At 33.9% G+C, this 20,432-nt stretch overlaps 2 protein-coding genes and 1 long non-coding RNA gene across 3 annotated transcripts; all 3 read left to right on the forward strand.

Moving 5' to 3' along the window:
* Positions 1-209: 209 nt before the first annotated feature.
* On the forward strand, positions 210-1,890 carry LOC112022735 (aspartic proteinase CDR1). The gene is made up of 2 exons (XM_065775101.1): positions 210-274; positions 760-1,890. The coding sequence occupies exons 1-2, from the start codon at positions 210-212 to the stop codon at positions 1,841-1,843; spliced, it is 1,149 nt and encodes a 382-aa protein (XP_065631173.1). The 3' UTR covers positions 1,844-1,890.
* A 13,004-nt stretch (positions 1,891-14,894) lies between these two features.
* Positions 14,895-15,769, forward strand: LOC136068216 (uncharacterized). The gene is made up of 2 exons (XR_010629624.1): positions 14,895-15,251; positions 15,482-15,769. It is a non-coding gene; the product is annotated as an uncharacterized LOC136068216 (long non-coding RNA).
* A 1,440-nt stretch (positions 15,770-17,209) lies between these two features.
* LOC112022761 (putative pentatricopeptide repeat-containing protein At3g15200) lies at positions 17,210-20,106 on the forward strand. Its single transcript, XM_065775118.1, has 2 exons — positions 17,210-18,931; positions 19,690-20,106. Exon 1 carries the CDS (start codon positions 17,243-17,245, stop codon positions 18,875-18,877), a length of 1,635 nt encoding a protein of 544 aa, XP_065631190.1. The 5' UTR covers positions 17,210-17,242; the 3' UTR covers positions 18,878-18,931; positions 19,690-20,106.
* The last annotated feature ends 326 nt before the right edge of the window (positions 20,107-20,432 follow it).

The following is a 20,432-nucleotide window of genomic DNA, read 5'->3' on the forward strand; positions in this document are numbered from 1 at the left end:
AGGCTAAGTTGCATCCTACTATTTAGAAAATCTTGTCTTTCGTCTTAAAAAGATATGTAGTTCCTTATAAATTGCAAAGCCAAACAAAAAAATAAATCCTATTTTCATAAAATAAAAAAGAAAAGAAAAAAGGTGCGCATTTGCCATGAAAAACCGAGGGGCCTAGCTAACCAAATTTATTCTTTTTTTTTTTTAGAGAGTTTTAACTTATGTCGGCTGCTCCTGATAATGAATGCTCTTTATCATCAGACCAAGACACCAATCGATTTTTGGTGTAGGTGGGGATTTAACCCCAGATCTCTTACTCAACCATCAGAAACTTTATCAATTAAGCTAACTAAAACCCACAACCAAATTTATTCTTAAATAAGGCTTTTTGTTTGGAAAAATTAAATAAGGATTGATGACCTATTCTTTAGCGAAACAAGAGATATGTTATGATATATTGGTATTATTGCATTCATTACAATATCTGTTTTAAATTTTGTTAAAAGAAGCAAATTTTGGTGGTTATTAAAATTTCCAGTTTATAGTAGTACATTTGATGCCATTAATTTAATAGTGCAATCAAGTAATCATTAGGCTGGACATGGAAAGTTCGGTTTAATCGTGTATATAAAAACCTTTCATATAGCCAGTATTGTTTCATCGTGTGACTCTCTCCAAATTCAATGGCAAAGGGTGTCATATTTCATCCATGCTTCCTTCTCTCATATTATCTTATAGGCCTTTTGGTTACAGCTCATAATGTCCCCCAAGCACAATTAACACCACACAACGGTCAGCATCTCATGAGGTCTCAATTGGCACTCCACCAGTAGACATCTATGGCATTGCGGATACAACTAGTAACCTTGTGTGGACACCATGTGTACCTTGTAATGACAATTGCTTCAAACAGATTCATCCCCTGTTTGATCCTAAAAGTTCCTCCACATATAGTGAAATTTCTTGTCATTTAGAAAAATGTCAAGTATGGGACGAAGGCCATTGTTCTCCTCAAAATAGTTGCATTTACAGCTATGGATATTCAAGTGGTTTATCCCAAGGTGTTTTGGCCAAAGAAAAAGCCATCATCACTTCTACCTCTGGTCAAGCGGTTTCCTTTGACATTGCTTTAGGATGTGGACACAACAATACCGTCCATTCCGATGTCCAAGCAACTATTGGGTTAGGATCAGGGCCTTTGTCCTTTGTTTCACAAATTGGTAGCAAGAGGTTTTCTTATTGCTTGTTGCCATACGGTATTGAATATACTAATCCTAGTATTACAAGCAAGATCAGTTTTGGCAATGGCAGTGAAGTTGTGGGTGATGGTGTGGTTTCAACACCATTTGTAGCTGGAGATCAATACGTTGTGACACTAGAAGGAATTAGTGTTGGAGACACGTATGTGTCCTTTAACTCTTCAGGTAAGGCTTCTAAGGGCAACATGTGTATCGATTCAGGATCACCAACATTTGCTTTGCCACCAGATTTTTATGATCGCTTAGAGGTGGAAGTGAAGAAGCAAATTCCAATTGATCCCATTAAGGATGACCCTCATTTGGGGACACGGCTTTGCTATAGAACTAAAATTACTAATGAAAATGGACCTATATTGACTGTCCATTTTGAAGGTGCAAATGTGGAGTTAAAGCCTATACAAACTTTCAATCAACCGCTTAAAGAATATGAATATTACTGCTTTGGAATTACAAATACTGCAAATACAGAATTGGCATATTTGGGTGACCATTACCAAGGACTATATGGCAACTATGTTCAAGCAAATTTTTTGATTGGGTTTGACTTTGAAACAAGGATGGTCTCCTTCAAGCCAACTGATTGCACCAAACTGTAGAGTTTGGCACTTTCATGTAACCTATACGATCAATGAAAGATATATACCTATTCATACTTTATATATAAACAATAATTAATGAACTTAAGTGCAGTGCTTGCATTTCCAGTATTTGTGAATCACATGCCTTCACTTGCCTAGAATTTGATCTCAATCTTCATCTTCTCTGTGGTCCCATGCTATATACCATTAAATACAAAGATCATATTATAAATCCCCTCTTTCTTACAAATTTACCTGTTCAGGAGGAAGTGGAAGATGAGACAGACGAATTCTATTGTCATGCTTGTGAGGAAGAAAGAGATCCATTGTTACCCGTTTATTATTGTGCTGAACGTCATATTTTTGCTGAATTCAAATGCGTTCTCCCTCAGGTAGGTAAATATAAACCGATAAAATCTAAATTGTTTAGATTTGCAAGCTAGGGCCTTTTAATCTAGAACTTGAACTGATCCTTAATTTATAATTTTTTTTAAACCTTTTAAAATAAAAAATACACACTAGAGGAAATCCAGTTCTAACATAAAGATACACCACAAATTCGAATATAACTCAAATCAAAACTATGGTAATGTTTAAGAGAAGGTGGAACAAAAAAAGGGAACTAAAAATCAAAACCATGGTAATTATTTTCTCTTGCACAAGATAATAAGTTATGACCATAACTGGATGTGTGGTTCTCTTGATCGATATAAATATATCTCTTTTTTGAAGCAATTTTGGTTACACAAATATGTTAGAAAATTGCTTGTTGTGCAAAAAGTTTAGCAGAAGCTCCACATGAGGTTTTTGTTGTTGGTGAGGAAGAGCGGGCTCAGCCCAATAAGTGAGAGGGGCTTGGGCCCAAGTTGGACATGAGTTCTTTGAGCTAGATTGAGCTAGGTTTGTATGGCTCAGTAGATGGGATTTGTATGGAGTCTAGTCTGACTAGGATAAAGGAGTTTGTATTCCTATGGGAAAACCACCTCTGTTATATGGAAGCAATCCTAATATATATATATATATTGTAGGGTTAGGATTTGTGGCCCAAGCGCAAAACAATAAATTTGTAGAGTATGGGTGAAAGAGCTAGGTTAAGTATGGGATCAGCAACAGCTAATCTCAACCCTTAAGCACAAGCCAACATGAATTTACACGTAAAGAATGGATATCCGAAGAGCTATATTATTGATTATCTGGTGAATACAAATCTTAGGGTTACAGCGAAGTTCCTTCCTCCTCCCCCCTCTGTTAGGAGTTTCTTTCCTTTATATAACCTCCATTCTCTTCATCTCCATCGTCCACTTGTACCCCATCCGTGAGTCTACTTGAGTATATGTCATGTCAAGCATCTCCTTTAGCTCTGTGTGAGTGGCGGTAGGTAAGGATACACTGTTCAGGGGTCTTCTCCACATAAATGCGACCAGAAAAGTTGCTTCAGAGCATTAAATACGGTGGTAGCAGCTTTCCCTTTAGATATTTCTTCATCCTTATTGTCTTCCAGTGTACTCAGAGCTTATCTTGATCAGAATGAGTCCTCAGAAGATCATCTTGACCTTTTACACGTTCAATTGATCCCTACTATTCGCGTCAGAGGAATATAACCTCTTCGGACAAAAGGCGACCTCTTCGAATTGTAATCACTCTCCCCTCTATGGGTCCCTCTTCCAGATGGGTCTTGCCCTTACCATCTCCTTCTCTTCGGTCGCACAGTAGTCCTCATATGGGCTCTCGGCCCACTATGTTGAATTGGGCCCTTTTCCCCCCACAAATATATATATATATATATATATGATCTTGCGAATATTTTAAAATATATATTATACTAGTCACTAACTCGTACTATGTATAGGAACCTACCTATTTGTGAGGTAAACTAAAATAATTTTGTAAATTCTTAAATTGATTAAGAAATTATACCATTCCATGATTTGCTCTTGTATGACTTCAATTTATGTTACAATTTGATGAAGAAGTCATCGCTTAAACATGCAATGGCTTATTAAAAATTTGTCAGACAATTTCAGATACTAAAAAAAATAACTCAAAAATTCAGATATTAAAATTTCTAAAATACCAAAAAATACTAAAAAATTGGATGATTCATTGTTTAGAAATTATTTAAACAAAATAATATATATATATATATATATGACTAAACAATAGATAAATATAAGAGAAAGATAAGTTGCATTCAAAAGAATAATTCATGGTTATAACTATTGAAAGAAATCAAAAGATTCAGAGCCTACAAATTATAGATAGTGTGTGTGTGTGTGTGTGTGTGTGACTACACAAATTTAGATGTTAAAACTTCCAAAATGCCAAAAAAGATATATAATTCAAGAATAAGTTATTGAAACAATTCAAAAAATATATGACTATTCAAAAGAGAGAAAAAAAATACACAAACCCATAAAGCAATAAGTTTTAAATTTTAACGGGTCTAAATTTTAAACGAACCTTATCAGCATGTGCCCCACACTAAAAAATGTTGAGCAGGAGCCCATGTTAAAATAATGAAAGTCATACATGCTCTTAATATATCGTATATAAGCTTTCTACACAAGATATTAACATACTTTCATATCATAAAGTGAAACTAAAACATATGCAGCAACAACCTTAAATTTCAATTGTTGCAAGCTTTTTTATCTTGTAAGAAATGGCTAAAGAGGGTTTGGTGGTTCATGTACAAAAATTACTTTTAAAAAAATACATGAAAAATCATAATTTTATATATATATATATATATATAACAAAGTAGAGGAGAAGAAAATAACATGAGAAGAACTCATACCTCTTAATGGCTTTAAAATATATATATATATATATATATATTGGGGTTAGCACTGCTTTTATAGTGTTCATGATTAACCTCACAAATTTGAAGATAAATTATCAACATTGAGTTTGAGTTTAAGTTAGACTTGTTAGAGAGATAGAGTTTTACTCATTGTTAAGTTTAAACTGAACAAAAATAATTTTGTTTATAAAAAATGATAATGATGAGTTTGAGTTTAAGTTGGACTTGTTAGAGAGATAGAAATTCACTCCTTGTTAAATTTGGACTAAACAAAAATAATTTTGTTTAAAAAAATGATAATGATGAGTTTGAGTTTAAGTTGGACTTGTTAGAGAAATAGAGTTTCACTCATTGTTAAGTTTGGATTAAATAAAAATAATTTTACTTAAAAAAAATGATAATGATGTGGCAAGATCTAAAGAGGTCAATAAAAAGTCAAAGACTTCGGTTTTATATATATATATATATATAGAGAGAGAGAGAGAGAGAGAGAGAGAGATTATATATAATTTATTCTCATGAGAAAAACGCTTTATTGTAACAAATGATTAATTCTAATATATGATATTGCAAAATAGTTTAAAAATAAATTATATATCATATATGCCATTACAAAATATTTACATATTGTCACGCATTAATATAAAGATATAAACATGTAACAAGATTACTTGTTTGCCTTGCTCATGCATGTATGACTCTCAGTTGAAGTTCTTTAGCTTTTGCTTATAATAAATGCAGCTGCTCAGAAACAAAAATGTTTTACAGACTGAAAATTATGTCATGAGGTATGGAAATGCTAGGAACATTGCAAACAAGGAATCCCTCTTAAATGATATACATCAGTGTCAACCCAATTGCATGATTTTTGGTTATCTTGTCCAAAAGGGTTATTAAGGAATGCTAAAAACAACTGTGGATAGTCTTTAGCACTAATTCAGAGTAGATGGTATCCTTTAGTTTATGTAGACTTTAGTGCCTGTTTGTTACAGCTTATAGGCCAGCTTATTTTCCCCATCTTATCTAGGTACAACTTTTTAAAGCCTTTCTTTTTTCTAGGTATAGCTTATGAAAACCCCACTTACTTAAAAGGGTCCTACTTATAAAACCCAAAATAAGATACCCCAAATGTACATGGTAAAACCCATACAACAAAAAAAACTTCGTGTGCGCCACATGATCAGTCCTCTAGCAATTGTGCATGCTGATTCTACTGTAGTGCTAACAATAATATAGAATATTTTTTTGATAAGTGATTCTTTGTCTCAGTTGATCTAACTGTTTTTTTTTTTTTTTTTACTATCATAAACTCGTGCTATTGGCTATAGTAGTAAGACACATCTGGTGAGACTTATGAGTTTCTCCTTGCAGGCATATTTGGCATATGGAATTCATAATCGACTAAAAAGTACCTCCATCCTTTAACATATATTCACTATGTATAATGTGAAAATCTCCTAGTTTGTCTCTGAACTGTCTCCAATTGCTTGTGGTGTTGTACAAGTTGGTAAAAGCACCAGAAAATATAAGGATAGTTGGGTGCCTTGGCTTGATTGGATGAGTAAGGCATCTATGGAGAAAAAATGATTGGGGATCTCGCACTACTCGAAACCTTCTTAAACTCAGTCGGATTCTATCGATGTTAAAGATATACTACAACATGGAGTAGTAAGTCCCAAGAGGTTAATGTGTTCTTGCCATTTTGGAGGATGGTGAATTTAGTTCTCTAGTTCACATGCACCATGCAAGTTTAAAAGTTACTGGCCCTTGTTGTTGACTTAAGTAAACATTCTACATTTGCATAGTGGCATTTATTGCTTGAGGATTGGTATCCCTAGAGACTCCAAGTAGCCTGGCCTTTAACCTAAACAATGGGCAGTACTCTGTGTTCTATGTGGGAATATCAATATTTTTTTTTTTGTTTTCTGTTTTTGTGGTTTTTGTTTTGTGGTTTGATTGTTTGGTCTGGTTGGTTTTTCTGTGGCTAGTAGAGAGGGAAGTGGAGAACAGGAGAAGGGTAGGGGTTTTTACCTTTTTATAAGGTTCTAGGATTTTCATTTTTTGTGTTTTTTTTACTTTGAATGAGATTTTTTTTTTTTGGGAATCTAAAGGAAGATTAGGTGAAAGGGCCCAAGTTGTTACAAAGTTGTTTACAGGTTGGGTGTGGGGAATTACGAAGGTCATAGGCCCAAAATCACAACAAAGAGTAGCCCAGCCCACGGGGGAGAAATTATGAGGGTCCAATTAGCTGCGGTAAAGGTGGACAACAAGATTACATACAAATGTGGGTGTTATGCTCGACAATCAAATTTTAGATTAGAAATGGGTAAAGAAGTTAATAACAAGAAAGAAAAAAGACCCTTTGGAAAAAAAAACATATATATATATATATAAAGGAAGGAAGTAAGACAATTAAACAAAACTACACAATGAAAGGGTTTTGAGTTTTAATCATGATTCATGAATACGTCCATGGCTATTCATGATTTTCTCTCTTAGGTGTTAGAGCATTCACATCAGCTCATTTATAAATTTTTCCATTTTACACGTTTAAAACCTACTTTTTCTATTTTACACACTTAATTTTACAAGATATCTACATCAGTCTGTCTATTATACACATTTATTCAAATAAAATATTCACTCTTCTCAATTTTTTATTATTTCTCCCACCTACCTACACGCGCTCCCTCTCTTAAATAGATCACCTCTCTCTCTCTTTTCTCATTTTTTTCTTAACAGTCTCTCTCTTCTCTCTCTCTCTCTCTCTCTCTCTCTCAAAAAACTACCAACCCAGATACGTTCTTCACCGGATCCAGAACATTTCTTCACCGGCCGGTCCACGAACCAAGCTCCGGCGACCAGATCAAGTCTTCACCTGCCGATCCACAAACCAAGCTCCGGCGAGCCAGAACCAAGCCCCGGCGACCCAGATTGTGTCTTCATCGGCCGATCCACAAACCAAGCTCCGGTGACCCAAGACCAAGCCTCGGGGACCCAGATCGCGTCTTCACCGGCCGATCCACGAACCAAGCTCCGGCGACCCAGAACCAAGCCCTAGCGACCCAGATTGTGTCTTCACCGGCCGATCCACGAACCACGCTCCACGAACCAAGCTTCGGCGACCCACAAACCAAGCACCAATCTCTCTCTCTCTTTTGGTTTGTCTATGTGGATTTCTTTGTGTGTGGGTGTGTTTCTGTGTTGATATGTGTTTGTGTGTGGGTGTGTTTGTGTGCATCTGAGGAAAAGAAAATGAGGAGTTAAGGTCATTGTGCACGGAATGGAGAGAAAAAAATTGGTGCGAATGGAAATGAGTAAAATAATATATACACGAGCTACAGTACCCGTGGAAATATACACAGTTACTGTAGCTCATTGAAATATATACATGGTTTTAGACATTTTTACACCCACTAATGTGGGTAGTTTTTTGCTCAAAATGTGCAAAATTTGCACTGTAGATCTATTTTAGATGATTTTAGATGAGCAGATGTGAATGCTCTTACACTCCATGTAGGAATATGTATAAAACATTTTCAACCTCAAGCAAACAAAACATCTCTCTCTCTCTCTCTCTCATCCAAAACCTTTCTTCTTTCTCAAGAGAACATAATCCGCAAAATTTAGTAAATGACAAAAATGTCCCAAGAACTCCTAAATAATTTAGGTTTGCTCAATTGCCCATCCAATATATGAATTTCAAGGCCAATCCTTAGAATCAAACCATGCATGTGCCCGTTAATCTAGTTTTATTAAAGGCCCATTCATTATATCACAAATAATAATAATAATAATAATAATAATAATAATAATAATAATAATGAATTAATCATCCTTTATGAGAGCATTAGCATTGGGGAATGCTAATGCCAAATTTAAGGAAAATTTGGAATTTTAAGCTCCAAAATCATCTGTATTGGAGAATGCTAAACAGTAGTATTGCAAATTTTTTTGCAATACTGCTACAGTGCAATTCTAAACATAGAATTTCACTGTAGCAATTTTTTTTTTTTTTTTTTTTTTTTTTTTTTTTTTTTTTTTTTTTTTTTTTTTTTTTTTTTTGCGTGTGTTTTCTCTATTTTTTGTTTCTCATTGGTTGGGAATTTCGAATTAATTCTCTACATATGGAAATGAAACTGTGACTTCTTCGAGAAAGTCACCTTCCCCAATTGAGATCTCTTCAAGGGATTCTCTTCCTCCAATTGAAGACAATCAAGACTAAGCAACACAAATTGGCAATTTCATTCAAACCTCGAAAAGTGATTACAATTGACTAATTATAGCACCATAACCCTCAACTTATTGGCCCACGTGGCTCCAAAGGGTTGGGGACAAAATTGCAAAATGCCCCTTTTGGGCAAACTAAGCAGCGTTTTGTCTTCTTTCTCAAACTAATTAAGAAAATGCCCCTCTTTTGAAAATCGAGTTTCTCAAAATCGATTTAGGCCCTATAGCGGCATTTTTAAGGAGCCTATAGTGACGTTTTCAGGACCTATTGTGGTGTTTTGTAACTCGATTTATATAAAATCGAGTTATAGGTAAAAAAAAATTAAAAAAAATTGCCTATAACTCGATTTATTGAAAGTCGAGTTACAAAACGTCACTATAAGTCCTGAAAATCACTATTGGTCTTTAAAAACGCTGTTATAGGGCTCCAGAATTTTTTTTTTTTATAACTCGATTTTGAGAAAATCGAGTTTCAAAAGAGGGGCATTTCCCTAATTAGTTTGAAAAAGAGGGCAAAACGCTGCTTAGTTTGCCCAAAATGGGCATTTTGCAATTTTGTCCAAAGGGTTGGTCATCTATTTCCCACATGTTGTGCTATTTTTTGAAAAGCTGCATGTCAAATATGGTACAGATTATGAGTAGCATTCGGCCATCTGCAGTTACACTAGGGCCTCAAATATTTCAATTGGGGTTTGAGTCATACCATACTGAGTTAACATAATTTCAAGCTTAAGTATAAGCTCATTCTGCATAAAGCAAGAAATAATTTGTGTGAAGGAAGTTCAAGTGAATGAAGTGGCTGGCTACACTGTTTTATCCAGGAAGGAAGTTCAAGTGATTTGTGATAATGGATAGGTGGAAATTATGGGAAGAAAAAAAACTTGTGAATAATATGGTAAAACCAAGAAGAAGGAAGTTAAAAAGGGGAACCAAATTGACCTAAGGCATCCTCCCCCCCCCCTCCAAAGAGATGCATAACATTTATAGATCTCAACGAATAATAGAATTCTAATTTCTCTTTCTCTTGTGCCGTCAGCCCCTTTCCACCACACTTTGTGTCTCTCACCCAAATCCCTCTTTCCTTTCATCTCTCATGGTCAGCTACTACTAGATCATCCCTCTAGCCACAATATACTCTCCTCCATGATTTGTGCTCGTTCCCAATAATAATCTAAGGTAAAATCCGTGACTCACTTTCTAATATCTATGGATGTGTATCCCTATCTTGTTTGAATTGCTCTTTGATGTTGTGGGTTTTGTTTTGGGGAGTTATTTATTCAGCTTTTTGGGCATTTGAGAGTTAATTATAGGTTTTAAATTTGATGAGGCGAAATCAATGTATTGTTTGATAACCACGTGAGTCGGGTTTCTTGGGCAATCATACATGGGTTTTTTATTTATGTGGAAGTGGGGTTAATTTACTGAAAAATGATTTCCTTGCATTTTGAAATGACTTTGGCATGTATGGGTGTGAGGGTAGCGTTAACCATGGATTTGTTTTAGTAATGTGAGCATGTTTTTATTGCATTTTAATTTTGATAAATTACTTCTCTGAGTTATGAGGTTTGATTTCTTGACTTGTGGTTGTGGTAATTGTTTGTATGAGACTATTAGTTTCATTCCTTGTTATTAATATGTTTTTAACACTAAAGCATGAGTTAGAGTAACACTTGAATATGTGATGATGTTAATAGAAAAAGTTTAAGTTCATGTAGCAGTTAAAATTTTATGGTAATTTCCCTAATTGAATTTGTAAGCTTAGGATAATTTGAATGAATGCTAACACGTGCATCTTTAATTTGGTTCAAGGTTCAAAGCATTTGGCGTAGTATTAAAATTATAATTACCTTTTTTGGGGACCCTAATATGTTAGGGACAGATTTGAGTCAGCTTTAATATGAGATTTTTAATAAATTATACAAAAAAGAAAAAAAAAATATTTTGAGCTGAAATTTTAGTGGTATATACGACACATAAAGATGCTTATCTCTGTTAAATTGCAAGCCAATTGGACAACTCTATGTAGGCGAGTGGATTTTACAAAAGGGCTAACATGTTATAATTTAACCGGAAAATACAATGAAAATGCTAAGCCTTTATGACATTTACCACAAGCATTTTTGTTTGTTGAGTGGTTTGGCTTGTAGTTTCATATTTCCTATCTTTGACATGTGTTTTACTTAGTTGATTTTTATTATGGTTCAGTTTGATCATTTACTACCCAAAAAGAAATTCACGAGACTTGCTACCTCTATACTGTGTACTATTCTTATTAGTTAATCATTTATGGAAAACACATGAATCATTGAAGTGCATCATATTTGATATTGCATATGGAGAAATACAAGAATTATTGGCATGGAAAGACCAGAATCTTTGATTTCATCATTTGACAATGTATTTCATAGATTTATGTTATTATTTAGAAAAACTAAAGAAGTTTTATCTTAACTTGTATTATTTGAGAAATTGATTAAAAAAAATCTTATTGACAAGGAATGATTTCGAACACCTTGAGAATCTAGTGGATATCTTGGTTATTGAAATTTTATGAAACTACTTCAAAGTAAACTATGTATTTAAAATACATTTAACCTACGAGATTTTAATGTGGTTTTGCCCTGTGTCGTGACATTGGTAATTGACCCGTTTGTGTTGATTACCCTGTCTGTGTGACAATCTCATCTATGTGATGACCTTATCATGTGGCCTTGGGAGTGGTTTTTTGGTTTTGAAATGGAATCGGAAATTGTTACAGCTCACAGTGAATGTTATGTAATTCCATAGTTATTTTGGGAAGCCTAGTGCTACATTATTTTAATCATTCTTGTCATGTTATTACTAAAATTAATTTTGCAAAAATCAATAGAAATTTCCAAATTGTAGCATGTTTTGTAAATACTCATCATCAAAATACTTACATTTCCCTCACCCCATTAATTATGCTACTTACTGGATTTTAGCTCATCCCACTCTTTATTAGTTTTTCAGATCAGTTAGCTATACCTCGAGCTTGGAGCTTTCTTTACTAGTGGTGATTGGAGTATTATGCTGAATTTGGGAGATCCACATTATTAGTGGTTGGTGATTTAGACTTTCTAACCTTGGGGGCTAGATTCTTTGAGTTAGTGAGCCTTGGGTGTGATAGACCTAAATTTTTTGTTGAGGTTGCGTATCCTAAGGAGGATTGTGACTTTGTATTGATTTTTTTTTTTTTAATACAATGTGTTGATTCATTTAGAGTTTGGGAATATACATATGTATATTTCAAGACACATAATTTGTAGTTTGTATTGTTTGTGAATGTGTCATAGAACATTGAACTTGAAAGTAAGATTTTAGGGACTAATATGTGCAATCGTTAAACTGTAACTTCAGTACATCTTAAATACCGTTGTCAAAGTATAAAAATGATATTTTACTACTGAGGGATTGGGGTAATAAGGTGTAAATAAAGACAAGAGCAGATATACGTGAAAAACCACACAAAAAAATGGGAAGAAAAACCATTGTGGTGCAAGGACTGATTGTCCCTACTCCGAGAAGGATTTTATTTGATGAATACTAAGAAGAATAAAGAACTACATATTACAAAATATTAATTATACCATTACAAAAGATTACATAACCGGATCCAAAAACTAAAAAACATTCGGCTTTACTTTTTTATTACAAAGTCCACTATAGTTCCAAAATCTTAAAATGAGAAACTTTATGAGTCTTCTAAAAAAAAAAAAAAAAAAGAAGAAGAAGATAAACTTTATGAGCACATTGATTGACAACAAGAATATAATTACAATTGTAACTTTTAGAGCCCTAATAACCCACTAATGCTATGTCTAACGCAATGTGCCTTGGCCTATAAAGAATGAAAAAAAAATTTATGAGGAAAGAAGTGTGGAGTAGCAACCTGCTGAGCACATTGTAATGCAATCAAATGGCAGCTCTAGGAATTTTGTTTAAGGGATCATTAAAAAATTTTAATTAAAAATTTTAATAAAAAGAAAACTTGAATATGTCTAGTTATCGACCAAAAAAAAAAAAGTTTTACAGTTTCCTTCTACAAGTTTTCAAATTTTGAATTATTAAATGATAGTTCATTATGAGTATTCATTGTCAATGTGGGTAATATTCATTGGCTCTATATTAATTTTTGACACACACAACCTCACTTATTTATACATAAAATAATATACTACATGTCTACTTAACCAATCAAATGCTTAAACAATCACTAATTTTACAATTTTTTTTTTCTTGAATTTTTCTAACTTTATAACAAAAGGTTATTATATCATGATAACAATACACACACATGTAACAAAAAAAAAAATTTGTAGTTATCATCAAACACATAAACAAGTACTATTACATGTTGAGTCACAAGGATCAAAATAAGGGATCACTACAGTCAAACCTCAATATATCAAAGCAGCATTCGGAACAAAAGATGTACATAAATGCTATATTATTATATGTCTATTAATTATCTATTACAATAGTAGTGGAACATAGATAAACGTTTATAAAACAATCATACTTGAATGCAACATTTTGATTAATATGCTTTGTGAATATTCATTAATTTCAATAATTTACATGTGATATAGGTAGTAAATACATTTCTCTTTCTTTCTGCAGGTTAAAAAAGATAATGTGGAAGCACAAGCTACTTGATAGATCCAGACTCTCACCTTCCATACATCTAGTATGTTTGAGGGCATTCCTCTTGTGGGGGGAAAGGCCCAACCTAACGTAGTGGGCCTAGGGCCCCATTTGGGGACTACTGTGTATCCGAAGAGAAGGAAGTGGTATGGGCAAGGTCCATCTGGAAGAAAGATACCCGGAAAAGAAAGATGGGTACAATCCGAAGAGGTCGCCATCGGTCCGAAGAGATTCTATTCCTCGGATGCGAATGGTATTGATTAATCGAACGTGTAGAAGGTCCGAATGATCTTCCGAGCATTCCTACTGATCAAGATAAGCTCTAAATATATCTTGAGATGATAAGAATGAGAAAATATCTAAGGGAAAAGCTGCTACCACCATATTAAATGCACTGCAGCAACTTTTCTGACTGTATTTATGTGGAGAAGACCCCTGAACAGGGTAACCTCATCTACCACCACTCACAAAAAGCTGAAGAAAATACATAACATGACATGCACTCAAGTAGGAGCTTAGATAAAGAACAAGTGGACGATGGAGATGGGAGGGGAGGATGTTATGCAAAGAAGAAGGGCTCCTAAAAGAGGGAGAGGTGGAATTGGAACCCTAAGAACTGTAACCTGTATTCAATTTATCAAAAGTCTCTTTGGACTTAAACTCACTTAATCTTTACATATACTTTTATGTTGGTTTATACTGGTATGTTGTGATCAACCGTTGTAAGTTCCATAGTTAACCTAACTCTATCATCCACGCTATACAAATTTATTATTTTTGGGCTTGGGCCACAAATCCTGACCCTACACCTCTATTTTCTAGTTGTAACCAAAAGGGAGGAGAAAAAAAAAGGGCTTAGAAGCCTGTTTTTTAAATAGGTATATAAAAAGGGTTCGGGATCCATTGGTAATGACTTATTCCTCTATATATATTAAGTAGCACAATACAAAAGCCACTTTTGAATTTATAATGAATATTGTAGTGGAAGGCCATCATACAATGGGCAAGCTCAAGCTACATCCTTGTTAAAAAAAACAAGAAATATTTTTAAAAATGGAGAAACTGGTGTAATGTGGGTCTTGTTTAATAAAAAAAGAAAAATTAGATAAACGAAAGAAAAAGATATAAAAGTACTCCCAGAGTTTATTTTAGTATTTTTTTCTCTCTCTTTGAAGTGGGTCCATTATACACAATAGACAAGCACTATGCACACAAGCACTCAACAATTAACCAATAAATTTTAAAATTACAGATAATCTCTTTAATTATTTACCCAAAAAAAAAATCTTGATACTAATATACAATTACAAAAACACTAACAAACAAAAGAAAAGCACTACATAAAATGAACAAAACATCACATCACATGGGCTGTTAGGCATTTGGATTACACCATGTGTGCAATCTCACAAATAAGTAAGTAAATAGGCATTTTAGTCTCTCAAAACGGTGTGTTTTGATGAATTATTTTACATTTTTTTTAACAATTATTTCGGCCCGTATCAAACCAATTTGGACCTTGTTTTCGGCCCATTTTGTACTGAAAAAAAAAAAAAAAAAAAAGTTCAGCCACGGATGTGCGTGCAGCTGCATCCATGGCTACACGGTGCGTTCGTGCGTATTCGACTCGAGTGCATCGACCCAATCAGCACACCCGTGCTTCGTAGACAAGAGCACAACCATATGATCAAATTTTTATTACTACAAGAGCCAATTTTGAGTGGATAGGTCAGATTTGTTCAAACTCTTAATCTTCACTGCATCTTCCTTTGTTTTTTGTTTTTTGTTTTCGTTCTAATCTCTCTGTCAATATATTGTTAGTTTCATCTCTTATTTGTAAGCATTTCATTCAATTATGTAAAGTATTCCAGCTTAATTATACTTAAAACATCAATAGAATGAAATGAAATGATTGAATGAATAGCTAAATTAACCTTTTTTTGTAACTAATTTTTCAGCCTTGCCACCTTGTGCCCCTGCCCTTGCCCATGCCCTTGCTGCCTCCCCTGTTGCTGCTGCTGCCCCCGCTCCCACTGCTACCCCCTATTACTGCCACTGCCCTTGACACTGCCCTGCCCCTGCTGATTAGCTTATTAGGGAATTGGGGACAATTAGTTTTTTGTGAATAAATTTGTGTAGGAATTTGTTTGGGATTGATATTTCTCATAATACTTGTTTGAGATCACGATATGACTAATATGCTATTATGCTCAATGAAACAATATAGCTATTGAGTTATTTATTTACCCTTTTGTCTCTTCAATATTTTTCTCATTAGTCTCATTGTTAGTGTAGAAAATGGAAAGGAAAAAAATATGGTTTAAGTAGGATTGTGTGTGTTATTGACTAATAGGATATAAGTATGATTATGTTATTAACAAACATTTTTTTTCTTAGTGCTTGATTTAAACAGATATTTCTAGGTGGTATTATATAATTTGGATATGACTTATTCTTGTCTTGTTACTTGGTAATCCAATTTTAGTTGCTGATCCATGTAAAGAAAATTTAACTCAATATTTAAATTTTTTTTTTGTATGTATTCACTATTTAATTTTTTTTTTTTTTTTTATTCATGGAAACATAACGCATTGTACATTAAATTAGTAGATCAAGCAAGATATTTTGTAAATAATATAATATATGGTTGGAATTTATTTTTAGTGCTCCTTATAAACGGTTCATACACGGTATATCTTGAATAGCTTAAAAAATAAGCATACATAGAAGTAAATACATCACTTATATTAGGAAAAAAAAAATACAAGACTTTAATAACATAATAAAAATGTAATTTTATCATAATCAAAAACATATATATATATATATATAATTTTATCAAAAACCTATCAACATTATGCTAAAAAGTGACATAATTGTCAATGAAGCAATTCCTCTTTCTACACAAACCTCTACTCCCAAAACGTCGCCAAATGGACCAAAATGTTGTGCTAGTATGGCTTAATAGGAGTGTATAAGTGTAGTAATAATAAATGCTACGTTTTAGCTTTTATATACTACTCATTGCAAACCTATACTATAAATGAGAATATGTAATTATTTTTAGATTTTGTATAATATTTAATTTACTCTCTTAATTTTATTCTAAATAATATGTGTTCCCTAAAAATTAAACTATTTATAAAAGTAATTTCTCTTTCTTTATTATTACAAATATATAATTTTATAATTTTGGAAATTTTTATTGATATTTTTTTTTTTTTGAAGTTGTCCATATTCTTCTACCTATTAATATTATGCATTAAATTTTTCTAATTTATTTTGGTAGAACAAAAATTTTTAAGTTTCAAATTTATTATTGAAATTTCTCATTTTCTTAAGAAGAATATCATAATAATTAAAACTTATCACATAATTACAAATTGATATTACTCAAATAATTAATAGGCACGTTCAAATACATAGCCATGTAAATTATGTTTTGATATAAACTCAAATTCTTACTTACAAACTAAAGAAGGATTAACTCAAAAAAATATCAAACAAAAGTTATAAGAGAGAGAGAAAAGACTTGTGATGAGAAACTAAAAGAGCACAACACCGATTCGTATCTATCCAAAATAGAGTTATTAAAAATAATCAACATAAAGTAGAATTACGATAAATAATTATAAAAATATATAGTTGGAGAGTGGCTTGTAGGCCTTAAAATTCATATAGTTATATTAAACGGTTGAGAACATTTTATACAGCCCCAAATGCAGTCCACTCTCCAACTGTTAAGAAAATTGCCCAAACTCCAACAAAAATTCAGTCTCAAATTCGTAACCCCACCTAGAAACCATGCCTCCCAACTTCCCATTTCATACAAGCCCCTTCATTTTTTGGCCAACATTCTTGATTCTTATAGTGCAAATAACCCAAATGCCGAAACGTGTTCCAAAGTATCTAAATGCAATTTCTTGGGCATAACCGAAACCACTCGGTTTGTGCACTCAATTGCAAATTCTGATGACCCCACGGAGTTTCAACAAGAGCCAAATGACCAAACAATCATATTTGTTCAAAACCTCCTTAAGTTTAGAAGGGACAAACCGGCGAAGAGAATTGAGCAAGCTCTCAATCTATGCGGGCTTAAGCTGACCGAGGACTTGGTGCTGAGTGTGCTTCAACGACATCATTCAGATTGGAGACTGGCTTATGTGTTTTTCAACTGGGTTTGTAGAAACGGAGGAGAAGGAAGCGAGTATTCACCTGGGTCTAGCGTTTACAATGAGATTCTTGACATCCTTGGGAAATCACAACGTTTTGAGGAGGTGGTCCAAGTGTTCGATGAAATGTCTAAGAGAAAGGGACTTGTCAATGAAGGGACGTATGGTATTTTACTCAATAGATTTGCGGCTGCTCATAAGGTGGAGGAAGCAATTGGCGTATTCAATAAGAGGAAAGAGTTCGGATTGGAGATTGAGTTAGTTGCATTTCAAAAGCTTTTAATGTGGTTATGTCGGTATAAGCACGTTGAAGATGCAGAAACTCTGTTTCACTCTAACCGAAATGAGTTTGGTTGTGACATCAAGACATGGAATATCATTCTCAACGGTTGGTGTGTTTTGGGGAATGTGTACGAGGCAAAAAGGTTTTGGAATGAAATTATTGCATCTAAATGTAAGCCGGATATGTTTACGTGTGGAACATTTATAAACGCCTTGACAAAGAAGGGAAAATTAGGCACGGCAATCAAGTTGTTTCAATCCATGCGGAAGAATGGTAACCCAGATGTGGTTATCTGCAATTGTATCATTGATGCACTTTGTTTCAAGAAGAGGATTCCGGAAGCTTTGCAAATTTTTAAGGATATGAAGAAGCAAGGTTGTCCCCCAAATGCCGCAACTTATAACTCGTTAATTAAGCACCTTTGTAAGATTCGGAGGATGGAAAAGGTTTACGAGCTTTTGGATGAAATGGAACAGAAGAAAGGAAGTTGTTTGCCAAATGCTGTAACTTTCAACTACTTGCTCAAGTCCTTGAAGAATCCAGAGGAAGTACCTGAGATCTTGGAGAGGATAGAGAGAAATGGGTGCAGGATGACTGCTGACACTTACAACTTGATTTTGAAGTTGTATATGGATTGGGATAGTCAGGAAAGAATAAGATATACATGGGATGTGATGGAGAGAGATGGGTTGGGACATGATCGACGATCTTATACCATTATGATACATGGCCTTTATGACAAGGGAAGAATACAGGATGCTTTGCGCTATTTTAGTGAGATGACATCAAAAGGCATGGTGCCAGAACCAAGGACTGAAATATTGGTACGTGACATGAACGTTAAATTGAAGGAGAGCAAGCAGGAAGAGGAAACATTGTTAAGGAATAAGGATGGATGATGGTTTATGACTTGCATTCATGGGTCTCATCTTTTCCCCTGTTTGACAAAATAGGTAATGATTCCTTGACTTTGAACAAATATGGTTCCTTAAACATTTTAGACATGGGCATATCAAGTGGTTAATACTCGAGAAATGACATGGACAAGATTATTACATGGAGTTAAATTGTCAATTAATCATGTATATGCAATTGGAAGCTAGGCTGGAATTTATCCTCAGAATGTCATGCTAATTTTTGTCTATTATATATTTATCAAGATTTTAACGGATGCTGAAAATATAACCACAGCATGGAGAAAGTTCCTGATGATTTCCATGTAGTTTTGTATACATCTCATTGTCTCATTCAGCATTTGAAGATGTAAAAAGGTGTAAATGGTTGAAATTTGGGTCAATATCAATGGCCTGGATTCTATTTGAATATCTCAGTATCAAGCTTCATTTTGCTCTGGGTCTGGTATGAATTGTACTGGTCTGGATCATTGTAGTAGCAAATGCCCCAACATGAAATGGAACATTCAAATCCACTGCACTTTGGTCTGTGGAATCCTGCAATAACACACAAAATTAATTTAGCAATTTTTTTTGTAGCCCATTTTATTTATCTGGAGGAATGTAAGTGTGTGTGTGTGTGTGTGTGTGTGTGTGTGTGTGTGTGTGTGTGCATTTGTGTGTTTGTGTGAGAAAGAAGAATTGCTCAAACTGAAGAGAGAAAAAATTGCAAACTATATGTGAAGCACCCAACAAAGGAGCACCATAGACTTTTTACACTTGGCATCAAACAATGACATGGGGTACAAAAATTGCAGAAGCGCATATTATTGAAGAGTTGTGTGGCAGTCTGGGATCTCACATGGATGCAAAAAGAACTACCAAAGGCTAAAGAAACCTAAACAATTGTTAATGTAGAGCTACCTACTGTAGGCTTCATGTACTATGAGACAGGAATTGCCCAAGCTTTCCAATATTTGCTTCCAATTTGAAGCAACTGAAAGAGTTCCTGTGCTAGCAATATGATTGGCACAAGAGTTACTCCTTAACAGAGAGTGAATGGCACAAGTTATTCTTCAACGGAGAGGTTAAAACTTAGGTACATTTCCATTACTGTAGTATATTAGGTTCTCCAATTAAATATTCACATATGGTTATGTTGTATTATATTGTTCTCGGAAAAAATAACACTGTTTGTATTTTATTAGTCAATGTAATCATATGTTAAAATTTAATGGGAAACTTAATAAACTGCACCTTAGAAATTGTATCTAGATTTCTTTTTCAGTTCTTTTTCTATCCTATACTTGTAGCTATTGGCATTATCACTATTATTATTTCATGTTTACATGGACTATACCAATTTGCACGAATACCTCAATGTTAGCTAAGTGAGCATGTCTTGGGCTGGTAATGGGATCCCTAATAGTTGGAGGCAAGAAATATTTTGTTTGGGGTAGTGAACGAGAATTGAACTTTGCGATCTAATCTTGTTCATCAGTGGTATAGCGTTGGCAAAGTGGTTGGCAATGAAATTTTTATTTGACAAAAGTCTGTCATA

The sequence above is a fragment of the Quercus suber genome, unplaced genomic scaffold, assembly GCF_002906115.3.
Source record: "Quercus suber isolate HL8 unplaced genomic scaffold, Cork oak 2.0 scaffold_105, whole genome shotgun sequence".
NCBI lineage: Eukaryota > Viridiplantae > Streptophyta > Magnoliopsida > Fagales > Fagaceae > Quercus > Quercus suber.

What these genes read in the sequence shown, in the direction of transcription:
- LOC112022735 (XM_065775101.1), top strand. Translation starts at nt 210, where the DNA reads ATGTCGGCTGCTCCTGATAATGAATGCTCTTTATCATCAGACCAAGAC. An exon ending in GACACCAATCGATTTTTGGT is followed by an intron (nt 275 to 759) that starts GTAGGTGGGGAT and finishes ATGTCCCCCAAG; the next exon opens with CACAATTAACACCACACAAC.
- LOC112022761 (XM_065775118.1), top strand. Translation starts at nt 17,243, where the DNA reads ATGCAGTCCACTCTCCAACTGTTAAGAAAATTGCCCAAACTCCAACAA.